The sequence below is a fragment of the Chanodichthys erythropterus genome, chromosome 16 (genome assembly GCF_024489055.1).
Source record: "Chanodichthys erythropterus isolate Z2021 chromosome 16, ASM2448905v1, whole genome shotgun sequence".
In the NCBI taxonomy this organism is placed as follows: domain Eukaryota; kingdom Metazoa; phylum Chordata; class Actinopteri; order Cypriniformes; family Xenocyprididae; genus Chanodichthys; species Chanodichthys erythropterus.
This window is the reverse complement of record NC_090236.1, coordinates 17,704,830-17,722,076: the sequence shown is the minus strand read 5'-3', so window position 1 is coordinate 17,722,076 and position 17,247 is coordinate 17,704,830. Positions and strand designations below refer to the sequence as shown.

The following is a 17,247-nucleotide window of genomic DNA, read 5'->3' as shown; positions in this document are numbered from 1 at the left end:
TGACTGTACGACACTGACATTCGGTCCCCGCTCCCCTGCTGGCCTGCATTCACATTACACTTAACGTGCCGGAGCACGCTTACATCATATTTGATACAACTTTTTGTATGGGAGAAAACAGGAAGAAAAGCACTTTCGCTAAGATACTGCAAAACAGATTTATCATTTATGCTGCTCAGAAATTTTTTACTTGCACATCAGAGGACTATTACGAAGGCAGCTGACATTAATGGAGGAATTTCAGCATTTCTCACAAACTACAATTCCTATTCATCAATAAGGTGAGAAAATGAAAATAGAAATGAAAATAGAAATTGAAAAGTGAACTATCCAAGTAGTAATAAAGATGTTTGTTGTCATATGTTTGACAGTAGCGCACACAAAAGTAGTAGCTGTTCTGTATTCCGGCACGGTTAGCGATCACACTGCATGTGTACCGTGCTCAAGCCCAACTGAACCGTGCTCTGTGGGCCAAACGTGCTCGGCCACGGTTCAGATTGCGTATTGTGAGTACACCCTTATTCCGTCCAGACGGACCTTCTCCTGAACTCCTAGGAGCAGAGCAATCAGGGGAAAAGCATACAGACCTAGCCTTGGCCATGTCTGTACCATAGCGCCAGGCCCAGTGTGTCAGAGATAACCAAAGTTGACCGTACGCTGTATCCTGAGACGCAAACAGATCCACTTCTGCTTGGCCGTAAACCTCCCATATATGCTCCACCACCTTGGGGTGAAGTCTCCATTCTCTGGCCCTCAGCCCCTATCTCGACAGTGATGTCTGCTCCTATGTTTTGGTCCCTCGAGATGTATAATGCACTCTGAGAGAGCAACTTCCCTAGGGACCACATGAGGATCTGGTACGCAAACGCAGACCCCCCCTGATGATATATGTAAGAGACCAAATGATAACAATGAGCTCCTATCACAGGACCCTGGGGCAAGAACCAAGACTTCCTCCATATAACCAAGCCACAGAGACACCTGCGCATTACCTTGATCATAGTCCCCCTTGGTTAAAACCCTTTGGTCTTGAGCCACCACTGTAAGGATCTCATGTACAGTAGGCCAAAAGGTATCACATTGGATATAGCTGCTATCAGACCCAACAGTCTCTGGAACTGTCTCACAGTGCCTAGCTTAGCTTTATCCCTTTACGACTGTGAGGAAAAGAAAAGATAAGTGGTCCTCTGAGCTGAAGAAAGCACACTCTTCTTGGCATTCAATCTCAACCCCGACTTCTGCATGTGGGTGAGAATGACATTTTGATGCTAAACCACCATCTGCTCTGACTGCACTAGAATTAGCCAGTTGTGTATTTAGTTCAGAATGTGAATTCCTTGCAGTTTGAGTGGCGCCAGAGCTGCATCCATGCATTTTGTGAATGTGCGGGTTGATAGAGCTAGACTGAAGGGATGAACCAGACACTGGTATGCTTCACTCCTGAAAGTAAAACTCAAGAACTTCCAGTGTTGTGGAAGGATGGAGACATTGAAGTACAGTATGTGTCCTTTAGATCTATCGTGACAAACCAGTCCTCAGATCAGATTTGAGTCATGATCTGCTTCAAAGTCAACATCTTGAACTTGAGCTTCTTGACTGAACGATTCAGATGACGAAGATCTAATATAGGATGCAACCCTCTATCCTTCTTGGGAACAATGAAGTACCGCTGTAAAACCTGGACTCTCTGTCGGGTGGAGGAACCTGTTCAATAGCTTCCTTTGCTAATAGAGATTTTACTTGTTCTATCACCAGAGCCTGCTCGGGGTGTACTAACGTAAAAGCCTACTGAATAGGGGGATGAGTACCAATCTGGATTCTGTAACCTTTTTCTAAGGTCTGCAGGACCCATTGAGATACATTTGGCAGAAGCCTCCATTCAACCAGGATATCTACTAAAGGAATCAGCCTCTCAAGGCTGGTCTCTGGTGTACTCAAAACTTCGGTGACCTGAAGCAAACTGGCAAGAAACAACCGACTTGACTGTTCTTTGACCCTCCTCATAGGATGCAAGTCTGACGCAACGTATTGTGGTGGACCTTGGGTCAAAAGCTTGCTGAAATCCGCTGCACCTCGAGGCATCAAGGGTGGCGGGGTTGGCTGAACTGCCTCCTGAGGGCACCAAAGTGGCGCTGGCACCATATAATGAGGTGTACACCGCTCCACCCCAGAAGGGGCTGCCCTCAGAAGTCTGACACCACTGGTATCAGGACTTCTTTTTAGCGGAAAGGTCCTCAGATCCGCCTTCCCCACCCCCATGATTTCTGTGGAGGGGTACATGAAGCGATACTCTCTTGTGACAATGTCACACAGGATAGATGTGTCCTGTACGAGGAGCTTGACGGCTGGGGCTGCTCACACCCAGCAGCCCCAGAGGGTTGGGGACGGTGAGGGAGGTAGTGCTTGAATGCTGCCGCCAATTTTTTAGCCTCCTGAAACCTTTTGATGACCATATTCATGGCGATGCAAAAGCGGAGCATCAAGCAGAAAGGCTCTGTCTTTCTCCTTTATTTCAGACAGATAAAGCATAGACCACCCAATAGCTCTAGCGGTCTCCTTGGTGGCCCAGAGAGACAAATCTGTGAACCGATGCAATTCTTGAACCGCGTTGGGCCTTACCCCACTCACCATCATCCAGGTCCCTCAGCAGAATAGACATTGTGTGCAGACATGCACCGCATACACTTTACCCACTAGCACTGAAGATGTTCTTAGGGGCTTAGTGGGCAGCGTCATGCACTTCAGGGATGATGCTGAACTCAGGGACAGATAGTTTGCAAGCGTCTGTTCCACCTTAGGCATCGCCCCATAGCCATACTCTTTCAACCCCCTTATATCTGAATAAACATGCACTTGGGGTCTGAAAGGACAGAACGAGTATGGCTTGCTCCTTGACATTGATATTTCTTTGTGAAAGTCGGGAAAGAACGGAAGGCCCCATGGTGGAGGTACGGGGGGGATTTTTGTTGACAGAAAGCAGTCATCCAGTTTGCTTTTCGGATGAGCACCCAGTTTCTCAGCTTGGCAATCGATGTTTAACTTTGAGACAGCATGAGTAACGACATCCACCAGCTCCTCGTATGCTGGGGATGGAAGTGGTGAACCTTCTATATCCCTAGCCTCGATGCTCAATACATCCACCTCCTCAGAGCTGGATAGCTGAAGCACCGGGCTCTCTCCCTGTGCGGAAGAAGCCGCAGCGCAGGCTTTCAATCCCAGCAAGAGAGCGCTGGATCCCCCAGGTGAAGGCAGAGAAAAGGCAGTGCCCATCTCTAACCCCTCTGAGAGATCCATTTGTGTGATCCATTGTGAAACCCACAATTTCAGCTTCCTTGCTGCCTTGGCAGCAGCGGGGCCAGAACCGCAGGGAACGTGAGCCTGACCACTCTCCTCGAAGAGTGACAGACTTGACACAGTGCGAGTTCCCTCGAAAGGGAACGTGCTGCGTGACACACAGGAATGAACCTCAATTGGTTCTCACACGTCAAGCAAGCATGCTTGAGCTTCCATTTACCAAAACTGATGTGTGCATTGATGAATTTATATATGTGAATAAAAGCCTAATTTCAATCTGTTCATCACATAAAGTGATTGAGTATCTTCAGATAATTTGGACTAAACTGCTGGATACATATGGCTTAGTTTTTTCGATCTCTTTATGAATTTTTGAAGCGTCAAAGGGGTAGTTGTGCAGACTGTCAATGGAGGGACAGAAATCTCTCAGATTTCATTAAATATCTATATTCCGAAGATGAACTAAAGACTTATGTGTTTGGAACAACATGAGGATGAGTAAATGATGACAGAATTTTCATTTTTGGGAGAACTAACCCTTTAAGAATACTAATATTTCAATGAATTGAGGTCTGGAAATGACTACTTTAAAATCCACATATTGAAATGTACCATGGTGCTATTAAAATGTACATGTACATGTACCACAATAGTACCAATGTATTCTTTGAAGCTTCTTTGTGTACCATGGTAATGATTCAGTATAAATAAAAATTCTGTCATAATTTACTCACAATCGTGTTGTTCCTAACCTGCATGACTTTCAATCTTTGCGCCCAACAAGAATATATTTTGATTAATGTTGGTAACCAGTGTTGTTGACCATTGACTTCTATTGAATGGACAAAAAACACTGAGCCATTTCTCAAAATATCTTCTTTTATGTTACACAGAAGAAGGAATGTCATTTGGAACAACAACTAACTCTTTAAAAGACTGCTTCCCTCATCAGAGTGTGTTTTTGTGCTTTGTGTAAGTCAAAACTCAAGATAAGGGACATATTTTAAGAACGGATGTAAACTACACTGTGCTGGTCTTAAGAGGAACTCCTAAAATTGAGGTCAGTGTAACCAGTCAAAATGCTCCACTTAATGGCCAAATTATACTGAAACATCACTGCTTATACTAACTAGCTTAGCTTCTCCACACTCACCTTATGCAGAACCTCTCTGTGTTCATAGTGGCCGACCACAGAACTGACTAGGCTGCAGAATCCGTCCACTCTACGGCGAGTGTCTCTATCTCGGGCTTCTTTAGTGTGCAGGCTGCAGGTGGCCCTCTGCTGCAGCCGTTGGCTCATGATGTCTGCAGAACATTCCAGAAACAGAACAATGTCGGGCTGCCCCATCTGAAACACAAACCCAAAAACTGTCAGATCAGGTGCAGTGACACAATTTACTGTGATTGAAGGTGTTAACACAGATAAGCGGCTGAATTCTGTAGGAGTTAAAGGTATAGATTGTCCAAAGAAGCCAATGCTGTCATCATTTACTCAAACTAAAAACCTATATGGCATTCATTCTTAGTTCATCACAATCTCACAAAGTAATCATATATAGTAAACATGATTAAAGTAATCATATTAAAATAATTGAAGTATATAATTATAAATAATCTCTTATTACATATATATTTTTTTCATATATTCATTTTGATGCACAGAAGCAGAAGCCGTGTGGAGTACGTTTATGATGAATGAATGCACTTTCTTGAGCTTCATACTCGTTGGTCCCATTCACTGCCATTATAAGCTTGGACGCACCAGGATATTTATTAATATAACTCCGATTGTGTTCATCAGAAAGAAGAAAGTCATATACACCTCGGATGACTTGAGGGTGAGTAAATCTTGGGGTAATTTTAATTTTAAAATGAACTAATCCTTTAAAAATGCTTGCTTTATGCAGATGAACATGCTCATGTTCTTGCTTATCAAGCAAGGACATTTGAGGTTCCGTTCTGACAGACCTCTACAATTTAAAGCTTGTTTCTTCTGTGCCAGTGAGCATGTACCATTAGTGTGTTAAACAAATCAAAATTTTACACAAATCTTTGGAAATCTTGCCCTCTGAAGTAGCTCTCAAATCTCATTTGTGCATATTTCCTGTCATGGTTGGAAACAAAGTGACTGGCATCACTGATATTATACCTGGTTATACTCATTTGAAATGCTGCATTTTCAGCAAATGATACCAGATTTACCACCTGTATCTGAAAGAACGCTATCATATGGAACACTTTTCAAAATGTCTTCTTTTTTGTGTTTTATAAAACGAAGATAGTCATACGGCTTTAAAACAACATGAAGGTGAGTAAGCAATGTCAGAATATTTCCATAACAACTTCCTGTCTTTGTGCCAAAATAATACAGCAACTGTGTTTTAGTGTTTGTTGCGAAATTGGAATATTGTGAGAAACATTATTTTGCGAATAAAGCACAGTTCTTTCGTCACTTCCTGATAAACTAGCGTTAAAAATAACTAAGACAAATGGAAGTTGCTGCAGTAGGAGAAATATATACAGCCTGTTCTCAATGTAAATACGTAGGTATTAATACATAACTTTCAAAGACACAAAACGTACATTTTTGTACGTTTAAAAAGGGTCTGAAACATCCAATATTGATGTATTTATAGCACTAAAACGTAAAAATACTTACATTTTTACAGCGAAAAATGTCAAATATTTACGAATCTTTCATGTCATAAATATATATGTATAATTTCCCTTTTATCGTTTTGTAGATAAATGTATGATCCCTAAACCCCATCTCAAACCTAAACATACCCATTTTATACAGAATGTTAAAAGAATAAAACATAATGGACAGAAATGTGTAGTAAAATTACAATTTTAGTAAAAATATACCATCAAAACGACATTTTGAGCCACTAATCCTAATCCTACACCTACCCCTAAACCTTCTCATAACCATTTTTTAAAACTATACTGTTATAAATAAAAGAATAACAGAAAAACAAGCGTAATCACAATAATTTATTTAACTATTATTTGTTCTCGAGGGCGCAACTTTCAAATTTGAATCATAACGAGCGCAGGCTTTGACTGTGACTGTCGCTGCTGAGAATGAAGATAAAGATCGCTGGATTAAGGGCTAAATTTGGATCTGTTCCTTACAAACATGAATTCTAAAGATTTGGAGTACAGCGAACAAATAAAATTGATGTGATGTGAATTTATGTTTTGGTGTATCTTATGGTTGTATTGTCAGTCGCTGCATAGGAGAAAACGCCTTCTGTGTCGCACAGCAAACAAACTAAATATTACAAAATGGTTAAAAAATTACAGAAATGTTATTCATTTTAAGGTTTCAAAGTGTACCCTTAATTAACATTATGTAATCCGAAGAAACGAGTTTGCAGCACAAGTGACAAACAGAAATATTACTTCATATTAAGTAGATGAGTAAACCGGATTCAATAAATTAGACTAAAAAACATAAATTGATATGACATACAACAAATTTCAAACACGATTTTAATATTAATACATGGGAATTCATACACATTCACACTTGGATACGTAAATGATTTGTGCTTTATTGCTGTTAATACGTAAGTGTTTTTACGTTTTAGTGCCATAAATACGTCAATATTTTACGTTTTTGTGTGTATGAAAACGTAAGTAAATGTTCGTGTGGTAGAACCACACTTTATGTAAAAATACACACATATTCTCATGAGATCACGTTGGTATATAATAATTTTGTATATAATAAATTTTTGTGTCTCAGAGCATTCAGACAAAATGCAATATAGTTATCTTGCTTTCTGAGGCGGATACATGCTGTTTGGAAACACAGTCGTGTAAGACAGTTGTGGGAGGTAATTATACTGAACCATTTTGATGATTTGCTTAGGCATTTCAGAACAACCAAAACAACATTTCAGATGCTGTGCAATGAAATCCTTCCGCTGGTCCGTCCCATTGCAAAGTCACATCTTTTTTGATGCGCATCGAGGAATTTGTTGTTTCCATCGTAGTTTATGTGCATGCTTTCTTATCAGATAAAAAGTTTATCTGACTCAATTGAGCGCACACGTTTTTTTATGCACATTTTGTTGTATTATTTATATAAAAATTGGTGGATGGAAACGTAGCTAGTGGTGACTGCAGTGTCACTCCTTGTGATTCCGTCCTTCCATGAAGAGCACTGACCTTGGTTTCATACTCTTGTGCCTGCTTCACATTCTTTGGGAAGCCAGTGACCAGGAAGCCCTTCCCCTGACGCACAGTAGAAGCCATGGCCTCGCACAACAGATCCAGCAGTGTGTCCTTAAACACACCCAAACAGAAAAGAAAAACAGATGAACACTCTCATAGAGATATACAATCTATGAGAATGGCTGGATGCATAAGAACATGCACACACACACATTAGATGAGAAGTGAGAAGTCTCATGTCTGAGATGACAAAAAGTAGTTCACAACAAATGTTAATGACAGTCATGTTGCTAAGCAACACCATTGCAACATAAAACATCTGATTAAGTCTGAATCTCTCTGAGCCACATGCTTAAACATCAGCAAATAAAACACACAACAACAAGAGCCTGAGCTCTAAATGATGAAACAAGCTGTCCCCATCCCACTACTGACAAAAAGAAAAGAAATAAGTGTAGACACTCAAACAACTGCTTAATTAAATGTGTTTGTAAATGTCTGATGGTGGATTATACTTTATAATGATGTACCAGTCCCCATGCAGAGAAAAAAAAAAAACCCTCCTTCACAAAAAGATTCTTGACATAGCACAGAATCTGAATCTACTGTATCTAATGGTAATACCTATATGTTCATGTAGCATGGAAGTTGGACTCAATGAAAGATACAGTTGTCTCTGGGTTTCTCTTATTTGAAGACTAGTTTGATGCTGATACCATTTCATTTACATCAGCGTGTTAGCCGTTCTCCTCCCCAGCACCACCTGTCTAGATGCTCTATGGGTTCTTCCTACTTTACCTTGCAGCAGCCGCATATATCCTAATTCCTGAAATTCTGAGCATGTTTTAGCAGTAAGTTGCCAGCTACAGCGGTGTAGCAGTACTAGTTTGCCAAAATTAATCCTACTTACACTGATAAAATTACCTTTTAGCAGATAAACAAATTTAAACTTTACAGTCGTTTTCTTCTGTGAAAATTTACCAAAATATTGCTAACACATTTAAACTTTACAATCTTTTTCTTCTGGGAAAATTGACCAAAATATTGCAAATGCTTAAGGAATTCTTCTGGAAAATTCCAGAATCACAGTAAAAGTAAAAGTGTGTTCAAGCTATCAAAACAAGACGCAGGACTTTTTTTCTTTTTCTTTTTTGATTGCTTGGATTCTATTTACTTTGTAGCCCCACATTTGTCCAGGAAAAATACTCTTTAGATTCAAATGTCGGTTTTCGACAACATGACGATGAAAATATCTTTGTTGTGCTATACGTTGGTAAAATCTTTGGCCGTGCATTCTTTTTCTTTTCCCAAAAGCCAATTGTTTGTGTAGTGCATGTCCGGATTTAATACATTTGTGTCTTCATAGAACAAGCTGTTATTTGGCTTTTTTTTTTTTTAAAAAGGCCATTTTTTTGAAGGAAGACCTTAGATACACTATATTGCCAAAGGTTTTGGGACACCTGCCTTTATGTGCACATGAATTTAATGAAATCCCATTCTTAATTTGTAGGGTTTAATATGGAGTTGGCCCACCCTTTGCAGCTATTACAGTTTCAACTCTTCTGAGAAGGCTTTCCACAAGGTTTAGGAGTGTGTTTATGGGAATTTTTTACCATTCTTCAAGAAGCGCATTTGTGAGGTCAGGTAGTGATGTTGGCGAGAAGGCCTGACTCGCATTCTCCTCTCTAATTCATCCCAAAGGTGTTCTATGGGGTTGAGGTCAGGACTCTGTGCAGGCCAGTCAAGTTCCTCCACACCAAACTCACTCATCCAGGTCTTTATGGACCTTGCTTTATGCACTGGTGCACAGTCATGTTGGAACAGGAAGGGGCCATCCCCAAACTGTTCCCACAAAGTTGGGAGCATGAAATTGTCCAAATTGTCTTGGTATGCTGAAGCATTAAGAGTTTCTTTCACTGGAACTAAGGGGCCAAGCCCAACCCCTGAAAAACAACCCCACACCATAATCCCCCTCCACCAAACTTTACACTTGGCACAATGCAGTCAAGTAAGTACCGTTCTCCAGGCAACCGCCAAACCCAGACTTGTCTATTGGATTGCCAGACAGAGAAGCGTGATTCGTCACTCCAGAGATCACGTCTCCACTGCTCTAGAGTCCAGTGGCGGTGTGCTTACATCACTGCTTACGATGCTTTGCATTACACTTGGTGATGGAAGGCTTGGATGCAGCTGCTCGGCCATGGAAACCCATTCCATGAAGCTCTCTACCCACTGTTCTTGAGCTAATCTGAAGGCCATACGAAGTTTGGAGGTCTGTAGCTATTGACTCTGCAGAAAGTTGGTGACTTCTGCGCACTGTGAACCTCAGCATGCACTGACCCCGCTCTGTGATTTTACGTGGCCTACCACTTTGTGTCTGAGTTGCTGTTGTTCCCAATTGCTTCCACTTTGTTATAATACCACTAACAGTTGACCGTGGAATATTTAGTAGTGAGGAAATTTCACAAATGGACTTATTGCACAGGTGGCAACCTATCATGGTACCACATTTTAATTCACTGAGCTCCTGAGAGCGACCCATTCTTTCACAAATGTTTGAAGCATTCTGCATGCCTAGGTGCTTGATTTTATACACATGTGGCCGTTGAAGTGATTGGAACACTTGAATTCAAAGATTTGGAGGGGTGTCCCAATACTTTTGGCAATATAGTGTATGTCCCAGGCCAACTTTCTGTTTCAATAGGAAATATGCCAACCCAGGAAAGAAAACTATAAATGCAAATTAATTTATATAGCTATATAAAAATTCATACACATTCTCTCCTTTAAAAGTTTAAGGTGCAGTGTTTAGTAATTTTAGCGGCATCTAGCAGTGAGGTTGTGAACTGCTAAGTCCACCACCCCTCCCTTTGAAGAACAGAGAAGCTACGGTGGCCAACACAGGACAAAGATGTCGTCGTCTGAGACAGAAGAAAGTAACCAGTCAAGCAATGAGGTTTCTTCTTACTTCTACCAAAGAACGGTCTCTGCTTCTAATAAACAAGACGACTACTACTACTATTACTACTACTTCTTTGTGGGTATTCGAAGTAGTGATGATGCAAGCTGCCTCTAAAAACACCAGTGAAGAACAAGAAGAACAACATAGTGATGAAATGCACTCTGTAGAGCAGTTTGTCCATTTAGGTCTACTGTAGAAACATGCCGACGCAAAATGGCGACTTTACATGTAAAGGGATCCATGGTGTATGTAGACAGAAGTGGCTCATTCTAAGGTAATACAAACATAACTCATTATGTAAGGTCTTTATACAGCACTGAAAACATAGTTATGTGTATTATATTGCATTTCTGTCAATAGATCCTCCTAAAATTTACACACTGCACCTTTAAAAGCACTGAGAAGTGTTTTGAAATAGTGTGTCTTCCTGTGTTTGTTCCACAAGCATTAAATCCAGTGAAGGTGAAGCTGATCGTTGTAATTTTCGGTAATGGATTTTAATGTGATTGTGCACCTCGGGAAGCTGCTCTCCTCTTTCCAGAAGGTCTCGGAGAAACCGTCCTCTCTCGCTGTGAGACTGCAGCTCGCTGCACAGGATGTCCCCGGGATACAGACGCTTCAAACTGTACCGCTCCTCTATTTTCTCTGACTGAAGAGCTTTCCCTGATCCTGGCCCACCTGGTCAGAATGATAAAGTTGAGAATAGATCTATGATGAAAAACTGTAAAGAAAATGGATGGGAGAGATTTTTCTAAATACTGGGGAACAAGGGCCACATCCCCAGTAATTGACTGTCTTGGGAAATGTGAGATGGGTTATCAGTAGATATCTTATGGGTTGTACCTCACGCTATGCTCTAGCTCTCCCCGACCCTGCCATCTGACTGAACTCCCACAGGCCTTCATTAAGACTCTGCACACAGCTCAGGGCAGCCCTTATCTATCCAAACAGTCTACAACTAACAGATGTCGTCTATAACACTGATGATGGGGATGTCGCAGCCATATTTTCAAACTTGTAAGAATGCTTCTGAAATATCCAAGCATCACAGCAAAAAGCAAAGGTGTTTTTGTTCCAACCAGCCAAAACAAGTGTCAGAACATTTTGTTTATTGCTTGGACACTATTTACTGGATGGCCCCGGTGACAAACAAATCTCAAAGTGTCTGAATATTTTTTGGATTACTGGTAGTCCACTATATGAAGAATTTGTGGGTATAATATGTCACAGTTTACTTTATTTTGCTATCCTCACTATAGTAAATTATAAATGAACTATACTGTCCTGCACCCACTAGTAAAAATATATAAAAAAAAAAATATCCAAAATGTCTGAATAATTTTTGGTGTGACTGTATATTCTCCAAAACTGCGTTTATTTGATCAGACATGCAGTAAAACTTGAAATATTATTACATATTTGAAAAATTGTTCTTTATTATAAAATGTGATTTATTTCTGTGGTCAAAGCTGAATTTTCAGCATCATTACTTCAGTCTTCAGTGTCACATGATCCTTAAATTATTCTAACATGATGATTTGCTGCTCAAGAATCATTTCTTATTATTATCAGTGTTGTAAACAGTTTGTTGAAACTGATACCTTTTTTTCAGGATTGTTTGATGAATAGAAAGTTCAAAGAACAGCATTTATTTGAAATCAAAATTGATAAAAATCTTTTATAAATGTGTTTACTGTCACTTTTGAAAATATTGTTTTTATTTAAACCCAGTATTCCTTCCCACCCAAAAAAAAAAAAAAAGGAAAAAAAACAAATCTTCACCAACTGACCAACTGACCCCAAACTTTGAACGGTAGTGTATATTAATAACAATAAAAAAAACATAAAAAATTCAAAATAAATTGCGACCATCATTCTCAGTCGCTGTTTGTTTCTCAATCCTTCATATGTGAGCATCTCATTTGTGCTTTTACCTTGTCAACATTTTTGTATAACATGGGGGGGGGGAGAGAGAGAGAGAGAGAGAGAGAGAGAGAGAGGGAGAGAGAGAGAATGTTTGGGGGAAGAAGAAAAAGAAAGAAAAAAAGAACAAACTCTCAAAGGAGCCTTGAGTCTGAGTCTTAAATCTAATCTAATTCTTTTTTCCTGACAGGTTCCATAGTGCAGATACAGTGCTAATACATTTTTTCAGTAAATCTTGAATGTGTCAGTTAGGGTGGTCAAGTGCACTCTAGAGCATAATTCACAATGCTATCAATCTCAGATCTGTCCATCTGACTATCAACACTCAACAGCCATATCCAAAGCAATATTATAGGCATAACCACTGTACCAATCTGCTGATGTGACAGGACAGGAACACAGACTGTTTCCACCAGGTTATTTTCAAAGGAACCAAATTGATTTCTTCATGTCTCTTTTAACCACAAAGAGATGTAAAGCTTTGGCTTTATAGTTCACTTCACTATGTCCCAGTAGCTAGAGCCTTTGAACAAACATGAGAGGAGGAAAGCCCCTAGCAAACAGTCTCATACCATCTTGACCGTCTGCTTTCTATTTATCCAGAACATGAGTCATTTTCAAATGAAGACTGCCAACAGTTTCAATTAAGAACCTTATGACACTTCCAAAGCTTTCACCTGCCCCCAATTTCACAGTTCATTATGTTGCTTGTGTGTTTGTGTCGCAAAAGAAACTTGGTAGATTGTGTTATTATGTCTGATCTAGCTGTGATATGTGTACTTTGCATCAAAATATTGGTTCCTGACCTGTTCTTCAGGGGGAAATTAAGGCACAATAAAACAGTGCATTCCATGTCTATAATGAAGATAATGTGCATTGAAAGTAATGTATAATGTGCTAATGCAGTTTTATCAGCTAACATACCAATCACAAAGATGACCCTTTGTTTCTTGGTCTCCACAGGAAAGCCTGGTGGCATTTTGGAAAGAAAAAAAAAAGAAAAGAAAAAAAGACAATTATATTACAATCAGATAACAGTTTTATCATGTAATAATATAGCTTTGTCATGTCATGTGGTCCAATCAATGCTGGTAATTAATGAGAATAACAAAACACTTAAAATGCAGGGTTACCAGTAGCAAATAATAATATAATATAATATAATATAATATAATATAATATAATATAATATAATATAATATAATATAATATAATATAATATAATATAATATAATATAATATAATATAATATGTGAGCAATAAGTTACGAGAGGCTGTGCTGTATCGTTTTGCGTCATGCTTAACAACACCTTCAGCCGTGACTTATTCACGATACAGCACTAGCCTCGAGTACCTTATTGCTTTTATAAAACGGTTACCACACAATACAAATATTAAAGACAAAAATATGTATCAATGCAACTTTCACTAAAACCTTCCTTTCACCGGAAAAAATAGTACCTGACTGTGAACAGCAACAGAAGTTTCATTATTAGGCCATTAGATGGCGACAAAGACTGTCTATATGAGTGTGTCAGTCAGTAGCGAAGAATTTTACATTGAAAATACTGAATTGTTGTGAACACGGAACAAGACGCAATTAACAAATGCTTTGACTAGCGCTGTCAGTCATGGGAAAACCCCTTAACTGTTGAAAGGACAGGATAATGCTTAATCTGAATACAGGTAATAAACTCGCTCAATCTATCTCTTTCTCACAATACTCTTCTACATAATAAAGTAAGCTTCAATGAACAATATCAGTTGAGAACATACAGTTTATGTTGCAAAGAGTGTTTGCTAAGGGTGTTGTGTAGTGATACACAGAAACGTTGGGTGAAGCAGTCATAGCTGTGTTTTATCGTGAATAAAACATAGCTATTGACCAATCAGAATCAAGGACATAACTAACCGTTTTATATAATATAATATAATATAATATAATATAATATAATATAATATAATATAATATAATATAATATAATATAATATAATATAATATAATATAATATAATATAATATAATATAATATAATCAGAATGGTTACACCATTTTGTGCACAAATTGAAATCCAGGTTTGTAAAATTGAAGAGGAAAATTCAACACTTCTGTCAATCACATTGCTGTTCTATCACTGTACAGACATACAGACTTTAGAGGCATATTAGACATCTGGTACTGCCTAACAAGCATATTCTTTCATCAACAATATAACAAGAAATGAACACACATAAATACAGTACACAAAGATCAATTGATGCTTTGCTCACTTTCTCCAATCGCCTCTGCATATCCAGCCACCTCTTCATCGGTCTGCCATAGAGAAAGACACATTAAGAAAAGGATTTAATTTACTTTTATAAAGATCACAGACATGTACAGGAAGACACTGATTTAATGTTCAAATGCCCCTTCAAGAAATCCTCTAAATAACATGACATCCAAATCGTACAGTCTGACCTGCAATGAGCATACACATTTTATCTGACCTAAGAATACGTACTGTTCATTTAAAATGTTCAATAAAGCTGTAATTTTTCATTTAAAAGTTGCTGAACTCACAAAACATGTCTCTAAAAAAATATATTAATCATTATATTTGGTACAAAGAAAATGAAGACTATAGCTGTGTCTCATTTCGAAGGCTGCGTCCTTCAGAGGTCGCATTTGTCGACTGCATTGAGGCTGCTTCATTTCAGTGAACTGACCACTACATTCCAAATTCATTAAGAAATTACAACAATTTATGGTTCACTAGGAATAACAGTCAATTTTATAATTGTTACTGTACAGTTAGCATTTTTTATTATTTTTTTTTTTGCATTTAAGTCATTATTTTCATAATTAAGCACCTCCCCCAATTTCTCATTACTCTAATGCAAAAAAAGCCCATTGTCATTATTCATTAACATGTTTTATATTATTATTATTATTATTATTATTATTATTGTTATAATCATTAAAATAAATACTTCATTTGAATAAGATGATTTAATGTTTTTCAGCATTCAAGATTTTTTTTTTTTTTTGAGAAGGCTACTGAAATGAAGGGCAGTTAAAAGCATGTAATTATCATGAATGCTAAAATCTTAATGATCATAAAAATAGGCTCCATGTTTTTTGATGCAAACTTTTTTTTTCTTTCGATTTTTGGGTGAAAACATGATGCTTCTTGACAGTCATTTCATGAGTTTCTTTGAGCTAATTAAAACAAAAGCTGTGAGGTTTCTAGTGTTTGAACATAAACACACCGCAGAAAACTGGGAACTTGACAGTTTGTGCCGTGATTACTGTGATTAAAAGAGTTCTGGGCTGTTTAACAGGAAAACCTTAGGTGGTAACTTGCCACTTTTTGCAGCATTAGAGAAGATGAGATGAAAAAGTGTGTGTGTGGGCGGAGTGCAGGGTGCCGCTGATGAGCGTGTTTGTGATGTGGGCAGGCCAGCCGGTCCGTTGAGTCACTAGCAGAAAGAGAGAGAAACGATACACATACCCACAAGCTCAAACTTGGACTGTTTAGACTACAAATCCTGCGCCATAGACAATGAGGGGTACATGTCCATCCCAATATTCACCTTAGTGCCTGATCAATAAGGGTTCTTTCAGTAACTGAATCTTGCATGTTTATTATTGGACCTACTTAAATGGCTGAAAATATCTTACACTATTTAACCTCTGAAGTAAGTGTATCTTAGAATGTTTATATAATTTTTCACTGAAAACAAGACTTAAATTTAAAATACTGATTATTTCAGAGAAGACCTTTTGAGTTTTGTTTTTGCTCTCACTTGTTTTCTCTCTCTCTCTCTCTCTCTCTCTCTGACCGTGGAGGATGTTTTCTCATGAATATCAGTCTTCCTCTCATTCATTAGCTGTGCAGACTGAACAGCCGCGAAGGTCGGCCTGATGTGCTTTAGACGTTTGCTTTGTTTTTGTACGTGGAGGAGCCGTGGGCGCTGCAGGAAGTGCTGGATGCATGATTTCAGCAGACACCCCCATATGATAAAGCAGCACAGACTGCTGTATGAGACGCTCATTGTTCTGCATCTCATCTACACTGTCTTCTGTAATTGCTGGTAAAAATACCATAGTGAGGGTACGATGGTATAGTGATGTAACTGATACTATATGCTTTCATAGTATGTTACTGAAAGAATACCATATTTCATCTTATAGAATATAATACCATATGCTAAGAGTTCAAAGGCACTTCAAAGAATATAGTAGAATTGCCATGGTTTATAGTAATAAGTGCAACCACTGATGTAACAGATGAAAGACAAATTAAAGGAAAATCTGGTACCTCTTGAGGCATCTTGCTTTAAAAAATGTACACTTATTTTGATGTGTTGACTAACAAGTACTTAAAATACTTTATACTACGGGGTTGTTGAATGTTCGAATCTAAATGGTTGACAAACGTTCTAAGGTGTGCAATTATTTTCAGGGAAACGCACGGCTAAAGTAGTTCGAGGCAGGTCTTGACAACATTCCAGTTCCGTATCACTCCAGTTATCACTAACTCCATTTCAGTATTCAGTTATTTCAAAAGGTCCTTACAGCCTCCAACAGCATAAGAAACAAAACCCGCAATAACTTTGACCAAGCAAATAAATAAAGTAAACCAAAGGATAAAAAATTACAAATTATTGTCATGGTTTTTGCCACAAAATATGTTTAATTATGTTCTGAACACATATACTCTCTCCCGCTCTCTCTCTCACTTAAACGCACAAACATACAGTATGGGAACACTCTCGCACAGAAACGTGTTGTCTGCGCTGCTCTGATGAATTAATAGGTAAAATAGTTGAGCAACTTAAAAGCTACATGACATTTCTCACCAGTGAGGTAATAATGGTACGGTTCTTGAAGTAGATAAA

General features: G+C 38.6%; 1 protein-coding gene across 1 annotated transcript in view; it reads right to left on the bottom strand.

The window, feature by feature from the left end:
- The window catches only part of ak5 (adenylate kinase 5), a 139,767-nt gene that overhangs the window by 3,873 nt on the left and 118,647 nt on the right, over positions 1-17,247 (bottom strand). The window contains exons 9-13 of the mRNA XM_067362955.1: positions 14,635-14,677; positions 13,289-13,333; positions 10,956-11,119; positions 7,474-7,590; positions 4,448-4,642 (exon numbers count right to left, since the gene is read on the bottom strand). Coding sequence (XP_067219056.1) covers positions 4,448-4,642; positions 7,474-7,590; positions 10,956-11,119; positions 13,289-13,333; positions 14,635-14,677 — 564 coding nt within the window. The remainder of the gene's footprint in view (positions 1-4,447; positions 4,643-7,473; positions 7,591-10,955; positions 11,120-13,288; positions 13,334-14,634; positions 14,678-17,247) is intronic.